This window comes from Marmota marmota, unplaced genomic scaffold (genome assembly GCF_001458135.2).
Source record: "Marmota marmota marmota unplaced genomic scaffold, marMar, whole genome shotgun sequence".
In the NCBI taxonomy this organism is placed as follows: domain Eukaryota; kingdom Metazoa; phylum Chordata; class Mammalia; order Rodentia; family Sciuridae; genus Marmota; species Marmota marmota.
In genome coordinates, this window is record NW_026000185.1 from 21,458,094 (window position 1) to 21,477,248 (window position 19,155).

The 19,155-nt window shown below is 44.3% G+C and overlaps 1 protein-coding gene across 11 annotated transcripts; it reads right to left on the reverse strand.

Moving 5' to 3' along the window:
* Nucleotides 1–320: 320 nt before the first annotated feature.
* Znf668 (zinc finger protein 668) lies at nucleotides 321–19,144 on the reverse strand. Of its 11 annotated transcripts, none has more exons than XM_048789824.1 (5): nucleotides 17,820–17,949; nucleotides 16,474–16,853; nucleotides 4,670–4,865; nucleotides 2,200–2,862; nucleotides 321–1,745 (listed from the first exon to the last, which is right to left on the reverse strand). In XM_048789824.1, exons 4-5 carry the CDS (start codon nucleotides 2,844–2,846, stop codon nucleotides 533–535), a joined length of 1,860 nt encoding a protein of 619 aa, XP_048645781.1. In that variant the 5' UTR covers nucleotides 2,847–2,862; nucleotides 4,670–4,865; nucleotides 16,474–16,853; nucleotides 17,820–17,949; the 3' UTR covers nucleotides 321–532. The 11 variants fall into 11 exon arrangements, with proteins under 11 accessions (XP_048645781.1, XP_048645783.1, XP_048645782.1 ...); XM_048789826.1 differs by having other exon boundaries at nucleotides 16,474–16,531; nucleotides 17,820–17,935; XM_048789825.1 differs by lacking the exons at nucleotides 16,474–16,853; nucleotides 17,820–17,949 and adding an exon at nucleotides 18,975–19,144.
* Between the last annotated feature and the right edge of the window lie 11 nt (nucleotides 19,145–19,155).

Below are 19,155 nucleotides of genomic sequence, written 5' to 3' on the forward strand. Positions count from 1 at the left end.
TAATATTAAAAAACAAAAAGGTTGGGGATCTCAGTGGTAGAGTACCCCTGGGTTCAATCCCTAATATCCCCCTTCCCCACAAATCTAATACAACTTTTAATAACCAAGGATTCCCAAGAAAGGCACAGGAAATTTCCTGTATGTACTTGGCCAGGGAATCCTTTGTCATAATACATCCCCAAACATACTTTAGGATATGAGGCATCCAAAGGCCCTTTTAGTTTATAATCTGTCAGGCCAGGCTTCATCACTGGATCTTATCTGGTGCCCAAACTCCCAACCCACTCACCCCCAACCAGAACACAGAAGACAACCCAGTGTCAAAGTGAATGCTTTAATGAGTGTTACTCAGAGAGAACCCTGTCACAGATGCTGCTGGTCTCCACTATCCCCAGCTCTCTTAGGTAACAGGTGAGCTAGTTGCCTAGGGGCAGGGATCTGGAGTCTATGGAGTGAGCTGGGTACAAATCGGTTCAGGAGGCACCCTGTCCAGGCTGAGCTCCAGGGAATGTTGTAGAGAGAGCCACCAGTTTCAGGCTGGCCCCTCTTCAGGCATTCCTAGCAAAGCCACAAGGGGTTCCAAGGGTGTGGGGGTTCCCATGGGTACAGGGTGGGTGCGTTCATGCTTGCGAAGGTCACTGGCACTCAAGAAAGCCTTGGGACAGTGGGGGCAGGCATAGGGGCGCACAGAGCTGTGGGTGCGACTGTGCTTGCGCAGCCCAGCCCTGTCTGAGAAGCTCTTGCCACATTGGGTGCAAGGGAAGGGCCGGAGTTCTGGGTGTGACCGCTCATGCCTTCGCAGTAATGTCAGGGTGGTGAAGGTCTCCTTGCACTCTCTACATACAAACTGTGGTGGCTTCTCATCAACTTCCTCACCTCCCACCTCTCCCGTCCCTCCCAAGGAACTGGGAGCCTCCCCAACACCAGCATCCCGGCACTCCACATGTTCCACAGTCATGCCAACCACTTGCCACTGTGTGGCCATCACACCACCTGACTCTGGGGGCAGCCCTAGCAGTCCTGCTGGAGGGTCCCCTAGCCCTGTACCTGCTACTGGGGCGGCAGAGCCTTCACTCGCAACGCCAACAGGCAGCGCCAGTCCCACTACCAGCTCCTGTTGGGGAGTAGCCTCAGAAGCCTCACTGCTTCGATGGGTCCGTTCGTGCTTCCTGAGGCTTGATGATACCACAAAGGATTTTCCGCAGGCGTTACAGTGGAAAGGGCGCTCACCAGAGTGCACACGGCTGTGCTTGGTGAGACTGGCACGCTCAGCAAAGGCTCGCCCACACTCCTCACAGCGGAAGGGCCGCTGGCCAGAGTGCACCAAAGCGTGCCGCTTGAGGTCCCAAGATGCCACAAATGTCTTGTCGCATTGCAGGCACTTGAAGGGTCGATCGCCTGTGTGCACCCGCCGGTGCATGGCCAGGTCTGCCGGCTGCCGGAAGTCCTTGCCACACTTCTCGCAGCGGTAAGGCTTCACACCCTCGTGAGCCCGCTGGTGGCGCCGGAAGCTCGAGGGGTCAGAGAACATGCGGCCACAACGTGGGCAGAGGAAGGGCTTCTCACCAGAGTGAGTGCGCTCATGGCTCTGGTAGGAGCTGAGCTGCGTGAAGCCCTTACCACAGGCCGGGCAGCGATAGGGCTTTTGGGCCGCATGAATACGCTGGTGGCAGGTGAGGGAAGATGAGCGGGAGAAGCTCTTCCCGCACTCAGAGCACAGGAAGGGTCGTTCACCGGTGTGGGACCTGTGGGAGTATGGAAGACCAGACATGAAGGTGACAGACCCAGGAAGGTGACAGAATCCTTTTGTCTCTCTAGACTAACTGAGGGGCCTGGGGGGGCTTCCTCCCAATCCCCAGGAGTCACACAGGGCTCCACCCTAGAAAGAAACTTTCAGACGCACACCAAAGAGCCCTGGACCAGGCCCTATGCACAACCAGGCTCCACTGAACACCCCGCCCCTTTCCAGCTGTGTCCTACCTGCTAGGCCAATCCAATGCCATCTTCCTTCAGGGTTCCATCTCCAGGTGTTCTGCCCTGTCCCCCAAACCCATCCCCTGTCTAACCAGGGACACCAACTTCGCCCACGTGCCCAGGCCCACCTTCCCATTGACTCATTTTGTTTTTTGAAACTCAACCCCAGGCCCCACTGGTTACAGCAGTGGCAATGGTTTTCCCACCCATGGACAAACAGCTCACCGCTCGTGGTTGCGGAGGTCCTTGAGCTCGGCGTAGGCCTTGCCACAGCGCTCACAGCCGTAAGGTCGAAGCCCAGCGTGCGTGCGCCGGTGCTTGCGGAACACCGAAGGGTCCGCGAAACTCTTGCCACAGTCGGCGCAAGCATAGGGCCGCTCTCCCGTGTGACCGCGCTGGTGGATCTTCAGCTTGGACAGAGCCCCATAAGCCTTGGGGCAGTGTGCACATCGGAAGGGCAGCTCACCAGCATGTGAGGCTAGGTGCACCCGCAGGCACACGGGCTGCATGAAGCGGCGGCCACACTCTGGGCACGGGAAGGGCTTCTCGCCCGTGTGGCTTCGACTGTGGCTGCGCAGCTCTGGTGCAGTCTTGTAGGCCTTGGGGCACAGCGGGCATGCATACGGCCGAGGCTTAGCTGCTGAGCCTGACACCTTGTCTCCACTGGCTTCCTCTGCCTTGGGTTCTGACTCTGGCTTTGGCTTCACCTCGGCCACTTCCTCTGGGCAGTCTGCAGGTGTATGTGTGGCAGCATGGCGTGCTGCCCTGGGAGCATTTGGAAATGTCTTGGTACAGGACAGGCACTTATAGCGTCGGCCAGAGCGCTTGTAGCCTGGGGCTGGGGATCGGGCTTCCGCAGCCTCCACCTCCATGGCGGGCAGGGCTTCTCTGCAAGAGAAGCAAGGTTAGACCAAAGCCACATTCTTCTTCTATTCCTTAAGGTCTCTCTCCTCAGCAAAGCTTCAGAGGGAACCCTAACTTATCTGCATTTCCCACCTGGTTACTCTGCCCAAACCATGGGGCTCCCATATCCTCCCTGTCAACCATTCCTAATTCTGATAGTCTGTTGTTTCCTCTGTGATCTGCTCATTAAGGGTATGAATGAACCAGGTATCTATCTCGGAGGGACTCAAAGAGGAGCTGGGGTCACAAAAGGTCCATTTACACTTCACTCCCTAACTTCTAGGCTTTTCCAAACCCTGTGGCATTACTAGAATGTCTATGTTCCGTCTGTCTCATCATCTTCCTTCCTCAGCTCAGTGTCTAGGGCTGTGCCAAGATGCAGAGTCCTGTGGAAGGCTGCAGGGTAACCAGAGTGGGCGTGGTTTAAAGTTCTCCAAAGGCCCAAGGAATACAGTACTGGGCCTAGAAGAGGGAGGAGCCAATGAGCTAAATGTGGTGGTTGGCACTGCCTGGAAGAGATAGGTCCCCCATATGTGTGTTGTTTTTCCTCTCTAGTTAGTTAACTCGCAGAGAAGCAACTGTTCAGATAATTCTGGCCTTGCACAGCTGCAAAGGACTCCACCCCAGACAGGAATCCTGGTCCACCCTCTGCTCTGGAATCCCTATTGGGCTCCTGTTCTCATAACTCTGGTAATGGGGATCTTTCTCTCTACAGGCAACCTGAGCTACTGCTAGCAGTTAGAAACCTTTCTGAGTTCTCTCTGATCTAGTGAGGCCTCATGGAACAAAAGGTCTTGTTGGGGTCCTTAATTTCTGGTCCAGAGCCCAGATACCATCTATCCAGCTGCTCCTGGGATCATGGTTGCAAGGAAATAGGATTAACAGCTGCACTGGTCTTAACACCAGCTCATCCTCCCGGGAGGATGAAGGGAAGAGGATTATAACAGATCCACTTAAAGAGAGCTCAGCAGCTGCAGCTGGGGGGGGGGGGTGAGACCCAGAAGGGAGAGCCAGGTGTGCCAAGGCTCTACTTCTGCCCTGTGGGTAACTTACTATGAAATCTCAGTGACATCAGGGCTTGTTTTTAGGCCCATTTCCTCCTCTGCTGTATGTCTCAGAGGTTGGTGGCTTCTAAGTTATGACACTGGGATTGAGGAGGATGGAGCTGACCGAAGAGGGTGTTGGGAGAAATATCAAGAGGCTCAGGGACCCTTATTCTAGGAAAGGTTTCTCTTTGTAGACACTGCCTAATTCCTACTCACTGCCCTGCCCCTCACCCATGCAGCCAGTCTTCTCCCTCAGGTATTGTGTGATGCTCCCTGTGTCCTACTAAAGAAATTCCCATGGCTTCTGTACCATGCCAGTTCCCAGACTTTTCCTGGTTGTTCCAAATCACACCAATCCTTCACTTGAGGCCTGCTTCCCCAGGTTCGTTCTGCACCTTCCCTTTGGCCCCAATATCACACAACTCCATTTAACCCTCAGCTTGGTTCACTTTTCTCATTGAATTCCAAGGCTTAAAGGTGAGCTAAAGGATTTGGATTCTAGCCTTACCAGATGGCTCAAATTCCTCCTGGTTTCCAGGGATCCCTCCTCATCTCTGGATGATGCACTCACTATCCCTATCAGGCCATCTCTGGAGAATCTGCCTGATAAAGTTTCCCCCTTTCAAAAAATGATAGCAGACTGGGGATGGGGAGCACATAGTAGTACAACACTTGCACATTTACTAAGCACTTGCCAAATACCAGGCACTATCCTAAGCTCTGTTTACATGCATTAACCCACTTACCCTTCATGTCAACACCATGAGAAAAATTCTTTTCACAGATAAAGGAACCAAGGTCCAGAGGAACAATACAGCATTGTGGCTTAGTGTACAGCCTCTGAAGCCAGAATGACCAGCTTCAAATCTTGCCTCCATCACTTCCCAGCTGATGCAAACTTTGTGTGGTTTACTGCATGTCTTAGAACCTCAGTTTTCTCATCTGAAAAATGGAGGTAAAAATAGTACTTACCTCATGGGGTTTGGTGAGGATTGGATGAGACAAGAATTACTCCTCTCAATTGTTCAGTCTTTTCAGAGCTAGACACTTTGCTGAGAATGTTACCTCATTTAACTCTGTCATTGCTTCCTGATAGAGTACTGTCCCCATTTTATAGATGAATAAACTGAGGTTCCAAGAGTGAAGTAACTTGCCCATAGTCACACAGCTAGTAACTCAGGCAACATCGACTTTAACCCAGGTGTTTAACTTGTTTTAAATTGTTAGATTCTTGCTCTAGTGATCTGGAACCTCCCAGACTTTCTATTGCCTGGGCCAGCCCAACAGGGACCAGAACTCTTGAGCTCATAGGTACAACCTGAGCTCAGATTGTACCTATATCTTCTCTCATCCCTACAGAACTTCCTTGAGACCAGAGCCAGCACCTGTTTTGTCAGAGTACTCAGCCTACTGATTCTGAGCTCTGGCCCCATTCTGGTCCATGACAGCTCTGAGTCTTTCTGTGAAACAAAGACCAGTTGCTGGGGTGGGGTAAATCCCACCTAAGGCACTTCCCAAGGGAAATAGTAAGGAAGCGCCTGGTTGGTCCCAATAGGTACCCAGCTCCATGAAGAGTGGAGAGCCAGGTAGGCTGGGCTTGTTGAAAACCCAGAATTATGTTCTTACTTCCCTGTTTACTGAGGACTCTTCCTCCTATCACTCCCTAGAGTGATGTTTCTCCAAGTGAAGTTTAAAAGACCCCTATGTTATGGTTTGGATATGAGGTATTCTCCCAAAGCTCTTGTGCTAATTAATGCAAGAGTATTCCGAGTTGTAATGATCAGATTATGACACCTGTAACCTAATCAATCCATCCTAGATTGGATGAACTGACTGATGGTAATCATAGGTCAGGAGGATAAGGCTAGAGGAGGTGGGTCACTGGGGTGTGTGTCATGGAAGGGGTCCTCTTCCTTGAAGCCCCTTCCCTGCTTTCTTCTCCTTCCTGGATTAACGATCTGAGCAGCTAACCTCTGCCATGATGTTCTGCGTCACCTAGGGCCCTGAATGATAAAACCAACTGTTCATGGACTGAACCTCTGAAGCCATGAGCCCAAATAAACTTTCCCTCTTCTAAGTTGTTTTGGTCAGGTATATTGATAACAGCAACAGAACGCTAACACACCTACATCAGAATAACCACCTAGGGAGCTTGGGGTAGGACATAGGAATATGCGGCACACATCCTTAAGTCTTCACACACTCCTAGGAGAGAAGCATTTTTACTATACCTCTGAAAACAGTTGTGGGAACTCATTACCCACGGCGAGGAAGTGTTCACAAGGATTCATATCTCGTCAAGGAGTCCAGATTCAAACTCAAGTTTTCAAACTCCTGGGCTGGGCTCTATTACTACCAGTTTTTATTCCCTCAAGCTTTTTATAGTCAAATAATGACATTGATCCCAGAATGAAGACTAATATTTTCCCACAATCAATAAGCCCTGATTCATCTAACCCCTGCCTCATTTCTTCATCTTAGAGTTCAATTCTTTCCTACCTCAGGACATTTGCATTAGCTGCTCCCTCATAAGAACCACTATTTCCCCAGGATTGTTGTGTAGCTCTCTTAGATTTCCTTTAGGTCTTGATTCCCTATTGCTTCCTTAAGTAAGCTTAGCTTGACACCTTCCCCCCGCCCCCGTACTAGGGATTGAACCCAGGGTTGCTATAACCACATCTCCAGCCCTATTTTATTTTGAGACAGTCTCACTCAGTTGCTAAAGGCCTTGCTAAATTGCTGAGGCTGGCTTTGCACTTGCAATCCTCTTGCCTTGGTCTCCCGAGTTGCTGGGATTACAGGCGTATGCCACCATGCCTGGCTATGACCACTTTCTTAATGCTCTCTACACTCCTCTCCTGCTCATCAGTGCCCATCCCCTCTTTAATTTTTTATGGTGTCACCTGAACACTCCTTGCAAGCTAATTTATTTACTGGGACTGGGGATTGAACCCTGGGTAACTTTGATAACTGAGCTACATCCCATGCCCTTTTTTGAGACAGGATCTCACTAAGTTGCTGAGGCTGGTCTCAAACTTGCAGTCCTGCTTGAGCCTCCCAAGTCACTGGGATTACAGGTACGAGCCACTGCACTCTGCAAGCTTACTATGGGCCAGATGTTATTCCAAGTGTTTTTTGCATACTGCTCAAACTAATTTCACAAGTGCTTAGAAGTTTGTTATGAATTGAATGTGTTCTCTCAAAATTGATTCATTGAAGCCCTAACCCTCACTGTGACTGTGTTTGGAGACAGGGCTTTTCTCAAAGTATTTACAGTTAAATTGAGGTCATAAACCTAGGGTCCTGGTCCAGTAAGATTACTGTTTTTACCAGAAGTGACACCACAAAGAAGCAAAGTCATAGACACAGTCAATATTCAAAGTCAGGCGGCCAGACTACCAAATTTTGCTTGTCTCCTAACTATTGCTTTGCTACCATATACTCTTTGTTAGCATTACACTTTTTGTGATTTGATTGTTAAATCTCTGCCTCTGGTATGGAAGTCCAGGCGGATGAAAAGCCAGGCAATGTGATAAATTTGCTTCCTCTACACCCAGAACTATTTGGTGACCCAAAGCAAACACAGTGAATCCACTTCAGATGGAATTCAAACCCAGGTCTATAGCCTCTGCCTTCTCCATAGTAGTTTACAAATCACTCAATAGCTGTATTTATTAACTGATTTTTTCCTCCTTTCCAAGTTCACCAGGTCCAACTATCACCCCAATATTCCAAAGTAGGTTCACTGTTGTGACAGAGCTCTGCCTTTGCTTCACTACTAGCCTAGAAGGGAATGAAGGTCTTTGGTGTCACTGTTGTAGTGTGGGACCAGACCACTCCATGAGCTACTGCTCTGAAAAGCAGCTGTGGAGCCATGAAGCAGGCACTGGATCCTAAAGACTGCCAGTTTTTTGTGAACCCATAGGAAGGATTTCAAGCTGGTCTGAGTAACAAGCAGAAGTTTATTTGGGAAAATGAAATAACAGAGATAAGCATAACGATATAAGCATATACCTCCCGAGAGGGTGGTATACTGTTCACAGAGCCAGGGAGTTTTAAAGGATTTCAAACTACTGAATTTGGAAACCCTTCACAATCCAAAATCAGGAAGATGCAGATGTTGGACATAGGAAGTCTTGCTCCCTTCTGATGTGATATGGAAGGTTCCAGGGCTGAGGAAGGAGCCAAAATCTGTGAAATCCTTGTCTTTTTGAGTCCTGAAATCATTGGTTGATATAAAAATCATAAATGTCCCCCCCTTCAGGGTAAGTTGTATTCTTCTTATCTGCAGGGAGGAGACTTTCTGGACCTGAATTTCTTCTGCAGATAACAGGTAGTTTGCTGAGAATCCTATTGACTTAAGCCAGGACAGGAGGGCAGATAAGATGCTTTTAAAAAGAAACCACATTAGACTCAGTCTATAGAATTATCCCTTAACCTTATATTCCCACCACTGTCTGTTACCTAACATTTTTCCCCTCAAGGACTTAGGTCCCTTAATTCTTTTAGGCTAACTGGTCACCAACTCATTTTGGCTGCTTTTTGCTGAGAGGGGGCAATGTTCGGAGATGTGACCTTAAGTTCTTGTTCACTGTCAGGTGGGGCATGGGCAGTTAAGGGTATTTAGCATCAGGATGTCAGGACCATTTTATACTAGCAGCTGGTAGGCAACCAGACAAGACATATGTAAGGGAGGGATCATGCTTATACAATGATAAAGACAGAAAAGCATTATTTTTCTGCAATAAGTAGCATAAAAATAAATTTTTTAAATCAGTCAGTCCTTGAAAACTACAAAGACAGTAGCTCATAAAAGCTTAAGGTAGGGTCTGACATGGCATTAATTTATGAGTGGATGTCATTTAATGTTTGTGGAGTTAGGGGCTGAAGGTGTAGCTCAGTGGTAGAGTACTTGTCTAGCATGATAGCATGCTCCAGGCCATGGGTTTAATCCCAGCACCACCACCAAAAAAAAAGTTTCTGTAGTTATTAGCAGAGTTGTCAAGATATATCAATGAGTCCATCTTTGTAGGAGGTTAGGAAGATTGGCAAGTTTGTGAGAATAAGCTCAAATTGACTTAGGACAAACTTGTGATTCTGGCAGTCTTTTGTATACTGTCAGGCATTCCTACACAAGAACCCTTCTTTTATGACCTCTTAGCCTATGCTTACTTCTGATAGGGCTGACACAAGCATACATCACAAGTTTCATTAAAAGAATCATTGTTGGGCTGGGGTTGTGGCTGAGTGGCAGAGTGGCAGAGTGCTTGCCTCACACATATGAGGCACTGGGTTTAATCCCCAGCACAAAATAAAAATGAATAAACAAAATAAAGATATTGTGTCCATGTATAACTAAAAAATATTAAAACTAAAGAATCACTGTCATCTTCTTTAAAGCAACAATATCTGACTGTGCTTTGGTTATACTTTCCTAATGAGTGTTTACGACTAAATACGTGACTCCTATGTTGGTCAAAAATTAATTTTTTCCCCCAACCTTTCAGATAAGCTGAGACTTCTCAGAAGTTACTTTTGAGAAGCCCTCCACTTTTTTTGTCTGTCAGTGAGCCATCTGCCAGGATCTTGTTGACCATAGGTGACTTCCCTTTGTAGTATTAAGGATATTTTCCTCCCCAAAGACACTCTTTGCAGAACATACATTAGTTGACTTTCTGTTTAGGATTCTCAAAATCCCCCGAATCAGGTTGGTTGACTCACCTGGAGTTGTAGGGCCCTCACAGGGGTCCTATTGTTTCCAGGGTCCTGTTTCACCTAGAAAGCAAAGGCTAAAATATAGGCTATTTTTTTTTTCTTAGCCTTTTTACTTCCTTGGCTTTGATCTTTTAAGCCTTGGTTTTAAACACCCAGAAGGCCAGTTTCACCTGTCTTGAAGTGGGCATAATGGGTTTAATTTTAATGTCTATAATTTTACAATTACCCTCCCATTTAATTGAGGTCAGCATTAGTACTAGGAGTCAGTATTATCTCCTATCTGTCCTATAGATGAGTGATGGCTTATTATCTCAAATTAACTCAGGTTATTCTATTAGAAGTAGTACTTCTAGGGGCTGTAGCTCAGTGTGTACACTTGCCTCACACATGTGAGGCACTGGGTTTGATCCTCAGCACCACATAAAAATACTTTAATAACACTAATATATCTTTTATAACTATTTAGCCTCCACAAAAACCCAGAGATGCCAGGATGGTACATGCCTGATATTACATGCCTATAATATCACTCACTTGAGAGACTAAGGCAGAAGGACTTGCAAGTTTGAGGCAAGCCTCAGCACCTTAGTGGGGATGTCATAAAATAAGGATAACTGGGGATGCAGCTCAGGGTAAGGAGCCCTTGGGTTCAATCTCTAGCATCAAAAACCCATATATAGGGCTGGGATTGTAGTTAAGTGGTAGAGTGCTTGCCTAGCATGTGTGAGGCACTGGGTTAAATTCTCAGCACCACCTATAAATATATTAATTAAATAAAGGTTCATCAACAACTAAAAAAAATTTTTTTTTAAAAACCCATAAACATGGGGCTGGGGTAGTGTGGCTCAGTGGTAGAGTGTTCGCCTAGCACGTTCGAGGTCCTGGGTTCGATCCTCAGCACTACATATAAATAAATAAATAAATGAAGGTATTGTGTCCAACTACAACTGAAAAAAAAGGGAACCTTTTAAATAAATAAATAAATAGACCCATAAACAGCCAGGTGAGGTGGCCCATGACTATAATCCCAGTGGCACAGGAGGTTAAGACAGGAGAATCTCGAATTCAAAGCCAGCCTCAGCAATAGCAAGGCACTAAGCAACTCAGTGAGATCCTATTCCTAAATAAAATACAAAATAGGGCTGGGGATGTGGCTCAGTGGTTGAGTGCCCCTGAGTTCAATCCCCACTACCAAAAACAAAACGAAACAAAAACCCCCATAGATGACTTGTCAACTTAGTCACATATAAAAATCCATTGTGAGATTTATTTTTTGTTAAAAATCCTTTTGAACAGAGCTTTAAACAAGTTTAATTTTAGCCTACCAGGACCATTCCAATATGGAATAGGGCAAGAGACAGAACCTTAGTGTAAAGAGTAACAATTTTTTTTATATAACTTATGGGTAACAAGTTACTTTTATGTAGTTATGAAACATTAGATGACATAAATAGAGCCCAAACGAAATCTGCTATTTTTATATAAGCCTGAAAAAGACTATTGCTATAAACAGTCTTAGTTTGAAGAATACCAGCTTGGTAAAATGTTTTCTTAAGCTTTACATTTTAAAAGATTTAAACACTCAGAGAATGTAAATACACTTAATATACAAAGATGCTAGTAATAATCAGCTTCATAGTTAAAGAGATGTCTTTATGGTAACTAAGTTTTTCTTAAAATAATTTAACCTTTATTATTCATTTGTTTGCTTGTTTATTTATTTATTTTTATGTGGTCCTGAGGATTGAACCCAGTGCCTCATCCATTCTAGGCAAGCGCTCCACCACTGAGCCACAACCCCAGCCCTTAACTTAGTTTTAACTTTTTAGAATCCACGTTGTAGGATAATTGTAATAATAAGCATATGTAGCACTGAAAAAAAAAAAATCAAAGGATAGTTCTAGACTTCTTGTAAGTTTAGGAAACAATGCTAATAGCCACAAAGACTTATTACCTGATGTACAAGTATATCTCTCTTTTTTTAAAAAAATATTTTTAGTTGTAGATGTACCTTTATTTATTTTTATGTGGTGCTGGGGACGAATCCAGTGCCTCAGGCAAGCACTCTACCACTGAGCCACAATCCCAGTCCACAAGTATATCTCTTATGTACAATAAATAAAGTGATTTTCCAATCAAAGCAAACATATGCAGACCAAATACAAAGGGCAGAAATGCCAAGTTTTATTTACCCTTCTACATGTTAAGTTCCAGATACAAAGGTACATTGTACAGAAGAGAACACTTATTGGTTCTTCTAATTTAGATTAAATCTATACAGCTTTAATTTCATAAACTCTTACATAACATTTAGACAAAGCTCAGATATACATATCTAATCCTCAGATGTACACATCTCTAGTCACATATACTTAGAGTATCAAATGTATTTGTAATAACTTAAGAATTTTTTTAAATTTTTTTTAATATTTATTTTTTAGTTTTCGGCAGACACAACATCTTTGTTTGTATGTGGTGCTGAGGCTCGAATCTGGGGCCGCACGCATGCCAGGCGAGCGCGCTATCGCTTGAGCCACATCCCCAGCCCATAACATAAGAATTTAACCAGAGTTATGAAGCAATCATTTAAAAGACTTAGGGCTGGGGTTGTGCCTCAAAGGTATAGCGCATGCCTAGAATGCGTGAGGCACTGGGTTCAATCCTCAGCACCACATAAAGTAAAATAAAGACATTGTGTCCACCTCTAACTAAAAGAAATTAAATATTTTTTAAAAAGACTTACTTAAGCAAACTCTAATTCCTTTATGACTTTTTTTCTATGAAATGAAACCTAATAGACACAATGAATTATCTTGATAACTAAGAGCAGATCAATGTTTTAAGAAATCCCCATGATTTTTTTTATTTTTTAAAATATTTTTTAGATGTCGATGGACCTTTATTTTATTGATTTATTTTTATGTTGTGTTAAGAATTGAACCCAGGGGCTGGGGATGTGGCTCAATTGGTAGCGTGCTCACCTGGCATGCGTGCGGCCCGGGTTCAATCCTCAGCACCACATACAAAAACAAAGATGTTGTGTCCGCCGAAAACTAATAAAAATAAAATTCTCTCTCTCTTTCTCTCTCTCTCTAAAAAAAAAAAAAAAAAAAAAAGAATTGAACCCAGTGCCTCACACATGCTAGGCAAGCGCTCTACCACTGAGCCACAAACTCCACTCCTATGATTTTTAAGATATAGAAACATTTTGGTTTTATATTAGTACACTAAATTTTGACCATAGAAAACCCCTTAAATTATTTTAGATATGTTAATTGTAGCCTACTTAATAACACACAGAATTTTTCCAAGATTTAACTTCTACAAACTTTTTGAAACTTAGATATTTTACAACTTGTTTACCTCCTTACTTTTAACCTGTTTTCTTCTTTTTTTCCCCCATCTTGAACTTTAGGTAAAAAATATTACTTTATCATATAAAATGCTTTTCACCCAGAAATATCTCCCTTTATTTTTTCTTACCAAAAAATATCCCTATAACTGTGTATGTGTGTTACTCATGATGGAACCCAGGGGTGCTCTACCACTGAGCTACATCCCTACCCCTTCTTATTTTGACTCAGGGTCTTTCTAGGTTGCCCAGGTTGGCCTCAAACTTTCAATCCTCCTGCCTTAGACTCCCAAGTAACTGGGAGTTCACCACTATGCCCAGTTTGTACCTATAATTTTTGTATAAATATATTTTTAATGGAGCTCAGTGGTAGAGCGCTTGCCTTGCAAGTGTGAGGCACTGGGTTTAATCCTCAGCACCACATAAAAATAAATAAACAAAATAAAGGTATTGTGTTCATCTACAACTAAAAATATATATATTAAAAAAACCCCACAATTCATAGATCCAAATATATATATATATTTTTTTTTTTTTTTTTTTTTTTTACAAAATTCAAGAATCCAAAAATATTAGAATTGCTGGGCTTGGTAGCACATGCCTGTAATACCAGTGGTTCAGAAAGCTGAGGCAGGAGGATCACAGGTTCAAAGCCAGCCTCAGCAAAAGTGAGGCATTAAGCAACTTAGTGTTAAGCAACTCAGCGAGACCCTGTCTCTAAATAAAATACAAAATAGGGTGGGGATGTGGCTCAGTGGTACCAAAAAAAAAAAAAAAGCAAAAAAGAAAGAAATCAACCGAAAAGAAAACCACACATGAGAATTTATGTTTAGCAATTGATGTTTTAGTATTTTGACTTGCAAATTAATCAGATGCCTCCTCTAACAAATACATTTATAATTCTTTATCCCATTTACATTAAACCTAAGTTTATATATATATATTTTAGTTGTAGTTGGACACAATACCTTTATTTTATTTATTTATTTTTATGTGGTGCTGAGGCTTGAACCCAGGGCCTTGCACGTGCTCTAAATGTCTCAGCTCTACCGCTGAGTGACAACCCCAGCCCCTAAACCTAATTTAACCAAGAAAATCAAGGCAAGCACAGTTACCATTTTAGGTCATTTTCCTGTTAAAAAAAAAAAAAAAAATCCTAAAAAAATTTAATTTAACATTTTAGATACTTTTCCTATCAAAGAAAAATCCTAAAGCAATAGACATTACACATTTCATATTTTATAGAGACTTGGTTGGCCACCTAGAAAAACACATGAATTAGTAATTTTAAAGACATTTTATTTTTATCTTTTTAACCAATTTAAAATAACTTTGTTTTTTTTTTTTTTTTAAAGATTTAAGTCATATGAACTAGAAGATATCTGGATTCATTTTCCTAACTTTTGAGTACTCACTTATTCATGAGCCAGTTGTGGTACCAAGTAAACAATTATATAGACACAACAAACAATATACAATTTGTGCATAAAAACATACAGGAAGGGGATGGGGCTGTAGCTGTGGCTCAAGCGGTAGTGCGCTCGCCTGGCATGCGTGTGGCCTGGGTTCGATCCTCAGCACCACATACAAACAAAGATGTTGTGTCTGCCGAAAACTAAAAAAATAAATATTAAAATTCTCTCTCTCTCAAAAAACATACAGGAAACAGATTTTATAGCTTTTTACTAGGTATTAGGTTCCCACAGGTAGGGACAAAAGAAAGCTTCAGAGCCTGCCATATCTTTTACAATATGACTCAGACACAGGGAAGGCTTGTACATCTGTGGGTGTTTGGAGCACAGTCTGTCAGCCACTGTGGACACTGAAATCAAAGGTTCAGGTGGCCACTTCTCCTCCAGGGGGCAGATTCATTCTGATCATCACCACTGTTAATTTCTCTCCATAGGGCCCTCTTAGGGGGAAGATCTCTTTTCTTTCAGTTTCCGGTAATTTGAGAGTTAACCCTTGAATAACTGGCCTTAGAATAAAGATAGCAGGGGGAAAATTTGATAGACACAGGGCAAAAAAACCAAAGACTCCAGTTAGACAAAACAAATCAGAACAAAATTATATTAATATAGGCATATAGAACCAAGGGTCAATTTGCCAGAAAAACCAGGAGCTCCAAAAAGCAGAGTTTTTTCCTCCCCAAAATGAAATGGCTATAATTACTCTAATAAAAGAATACATAGGCCTGAAATGGTGGCATAAGCCTGTAATCCCAGGAGCTCGGGAAGCTGAGACGGGAGGATTGCAAGTTCAAAGCCAACCTCAGCAACATTGAGGCGGTAAGCAACTGAGACCCTGTCTCTAAATAAAATATAAAATAGAGCTGGGGATGTGGCTCAGTGGTTCAGTGCCCTTGAGTTCAATTCCCAGTATCCACCCCCCCCCCAAAAAAAAAAACAACAGATCAGGGAGGCAATACAGGAGGATCCAAGCTCAAAGCCAGCAACTTGGCCAGACCCTATCCCTAAATAAATAAATAAATAAGGGAGCTGGTGTTGTGGCTCAGTGATAGAGCGCTCACCTAGCATGGCTGAGGCACTGGGTTCAATCCTCAGCACCACATAAAGATAAAAAAATAAAGATATTGTATCCACTTACAATTATAAATAAATAAATAAATGGGTGAAAATAAAAACGTCTGTGGATGTAGGTTAGTGTTAAACCATCCCTGGGTTCAGTCATCAGTATCAAAAACAAACAAAAACACAGAGAATACTTATATTAGACAAGAGTGCACTTTTGAATTAGATCAGAGTCAATCAAGACATTTAGAAAGTATGAGAGCCTATGAAATCAGGGGAGAGGGTAGACCATAGAAAAAGGCTTTCAAGAAAAAGAAACAGGGATTTTCCCTTTTATCAATGTTTTATATCTGGATAGAAAAGAGCATCTATGAAAAGTGAGTGTCCCCTGATGTTCCCAATTCCTGGGCCTGATGTTGGCTTGCTTGGTGCTCTGAAATTTTGGAGCTGACCTACCTGCACTTTGGGCAATGTTTATATTGTCCTTAAGGCAATACCTAAAGGGTCTTCTTGAGCATCCCTGAAAAGACCCAGAGTTTTTTTTTAGCTGGTCTGTTCAGTCTCTCTACCTTTCCCCCTCCCACTCTGGCATTTAGAGAGAAATTTATTAAGAACATAATCCCAGAATACAAAAAAAAGAAAGAACAACTGGGCTGGGGTTGTAGCTCAGTGGTAGAGTGCTCGCCTTGCATGTGGAAGACACTGGATTCAATCCTCAGTACCACATAAAAATTAAAAAAGGTATTGTGTCCATGTACAACTAAAAAAAAAATTAAATAAAAGAAAAGAAAGAACAAACATTTAGGTCCGAGTGGCCCAAATAGGATAGCAAGCCTAAGATGGGCAGATATCAAGAAGCAAAGAAACCTATAGGTAATCCTGTAATACAGTATAAGAAGAGGAGTTTTAGATTGAAGTACTTTAAACCAAAGAGATTAAAAATGCTTTTTACCTTTAATGTGCATTAGAGTTCCCATTGATTTGAACCCTGAGTGAGGTCCCATGATGTTCTGCTGGTCCAGAGGTAAAGATGAGAGGGCAAAAGGAAGACAAAGTGGTCTTTTTACCCTAAAGGGCATGGGTGTTCAGGGACTTATAATTACCAGCCTCCAGGCATGTCAGAGTAACCTGGCCGGAAGCCTTCAACTGCCATAAGACAATGTCTGTCCACCAAAAAGACCAAAAATGTAAGCCTCAGGCTCTTACCCCATAAAGGGCTGTGGGTAAATGGATTCCAATCAAGACCTTCCAATTTCATCACAGTGTGCCCTGACCAGAAATTTTTAATTATCTCAGGCCAAGTTATTGAGTAAGAGTTAAGAAAAGGCAGATCTGAAAAAGTAACCAGAAAAAATAATAGGAGTTAATCAGTAAAGTAATTGGTGGAGACACGGAACATTGTAGCATGTCTGCCGCCCTCAGAGCTGCAGCCAAAAGTGGCTTGCAGGGCCTCAAGGCAGGTGTTGGGTCCTAAAGACAGCTGGCTCTTTACAAACTCACACAAAGGTTTTGGGTGGGTTATACAGATCAACAAGTAGTTTATCTGGGAAAATGAAATAAGAGAGATGAGTACAGTGTGGCCGTGGAGTGACCTGAACTGTCTCTGGACAAAAAAGCATATTTTTCACAAAGTCCGGGATTTTTAAGGGGGTTGAAACTCGATGAATTTGGACACCACCCCCACTCTGAAATTGGGAAGATGCAGTTGTCCACCCTAGAAGTCTTGCTCCCTTGTGATGTGATAAGGAAGGTTCCAGTGACTAGGAAGGAGTCAGAACCTATGAAATCCTGTCTCTTTCTGACCCAGAATCTTTGGTTGGTATAAAGGTCAAAATGTCCCTTCAGGAACTTCAGGGTAACTTGTATTTCTGGGCCTATTAGTTCTTCTGCAGGTAATGGGCTATTGCTGAGAATATAGCAGTCCTATTGACTTAAGCTAGGCAGGGCCACAGGTAAACTTTTTTTTTTAAAAGCAAGAGTGTGGGCCCAGCCCAGCAGCACAGGACTGTAATCCCAGCAGCTCAGAACGCTGAGGAAGGGGGACCAACAGTTCAAAGCCAGCCTTGGCAACTTAGCAAGTCCCTGTATAACTCAGTGAGACCCTGTCTCTAAATAAAATACAAAATAGGGCTGGGGATGTGGCTCAGTGGTTGAGCGCCCCTGCGTTCAATCCCCAGTATCCTAAATAAATAAATAAAATTTTAAAGAATTAAAAGCAAGCATGTGGGGACCAGCACAGTGGGCCCACTCTACAGAATTATCTCTTAATCTCATGTCCCCACCTCTCAAGTCTGTTACCTGTAATCAGAAGATATGCAGAGATTGAATTCCCCCAAAAGCTTAGTCTGGAAGCTGGGATGAGGTGAAAAAGGAGGCATTTAAGTCTCCCCATCTTTAAGAAAGTAGTCATCACATAAACCTCTCAGGCCAGGAGAGATCTGGTGAGTTGATGCAACTGTGGAGAGGTGAGCATTAATCATAGCTAGGCCTAAAACCTTCACAATCTGATCCCAATCTACTTTTCCAGCCTCAGTTTCAGTGGCAGTGACCCGCTCGGGTCAGCGACCAAAGCTCCGGCCAAAATTGTTCTCAAACTTCGCCCTTCTATATGCAATTCCCTCTGTCAAGAAGCCCATGCTCCCCTTCTCCCAAGGGAAAACTCATTTGCATCACTCAAATACTCCCTCTCCAATGCTCCCAATAACACCTAGTGGACATTAGAAGTAAAGGATCCACAGCGCTCTCGGCCTATCTCGGCATTGCTAAAATGCGACAGCTGAGGTATAAGGGAGTTGAAGGGCATTAGAGCCTACTAGACGACCTGAGGAGTGGCCAAAAGATGCAGAAACCTTGTGCTCCTCAATCCCTATAACTATCTGCGTTGGTACCTTCACCAGACAGGCAGCCCCCGCAGGGCAGGGCCCCGGGCTGACTCGTTTCGGAATGAACCCTAGGAAAACGTGGCCTTGGAGACGTGATAAGAAAAAGTAAACGAAGAATGAAGGAATGAACAAATGAATGGAAGGAGGGCCAAAAGCGGGACAAAGCCCCGTAAATGGCGTTCTTTAGGACCGCGGGAGGGGCGGTCAGGGCCTCCGCCTGGGAGGGGGGCCACAGGCGCTAGGGACCTTACTTGGCGGGCCGCGCAGCTAAGACAAAAGCCCTCAACATGGCGGGCTCTAGGACCCCTGGGCCCACACCGCGCAAGGCCGGCAGCCGCGTTGGCCGAGCCCGGGAGTCCGTAGTAGCCGGCCCGCGGGGACAGCCGGCGGGTTCTAGGACCTGCTGGGCCCCGCAGCCCGCCTGGGGCCGCTTGCCGCCCGCCCCGCCCGCGCTGCTCGCGTCGGGCCAACCCCAGTCCTCCGGTGCCCACAGGAAAACTGAGGCCAGCTTTGACCGCATCCGTGCTAGGGCTGCCCGGGGTCTTGGCGACTTCCTGCAGGCGTCTCCTACCTGATCCGACTTGGACTGGCTCCGTGGCATCTGCGTCGGCTTCCCGCACCAACAGAGCCCAGAACACCACCAGAAAGAGGAAGGCGCTAGGACCCAGCGGGGGGCAGGGAGGCGGGGCCAGCAGGCCAGAGAGCGGAAGTGAGAGAGAGCTTTCCCCGCTTAAGAGAAGGAAAAGTTTACG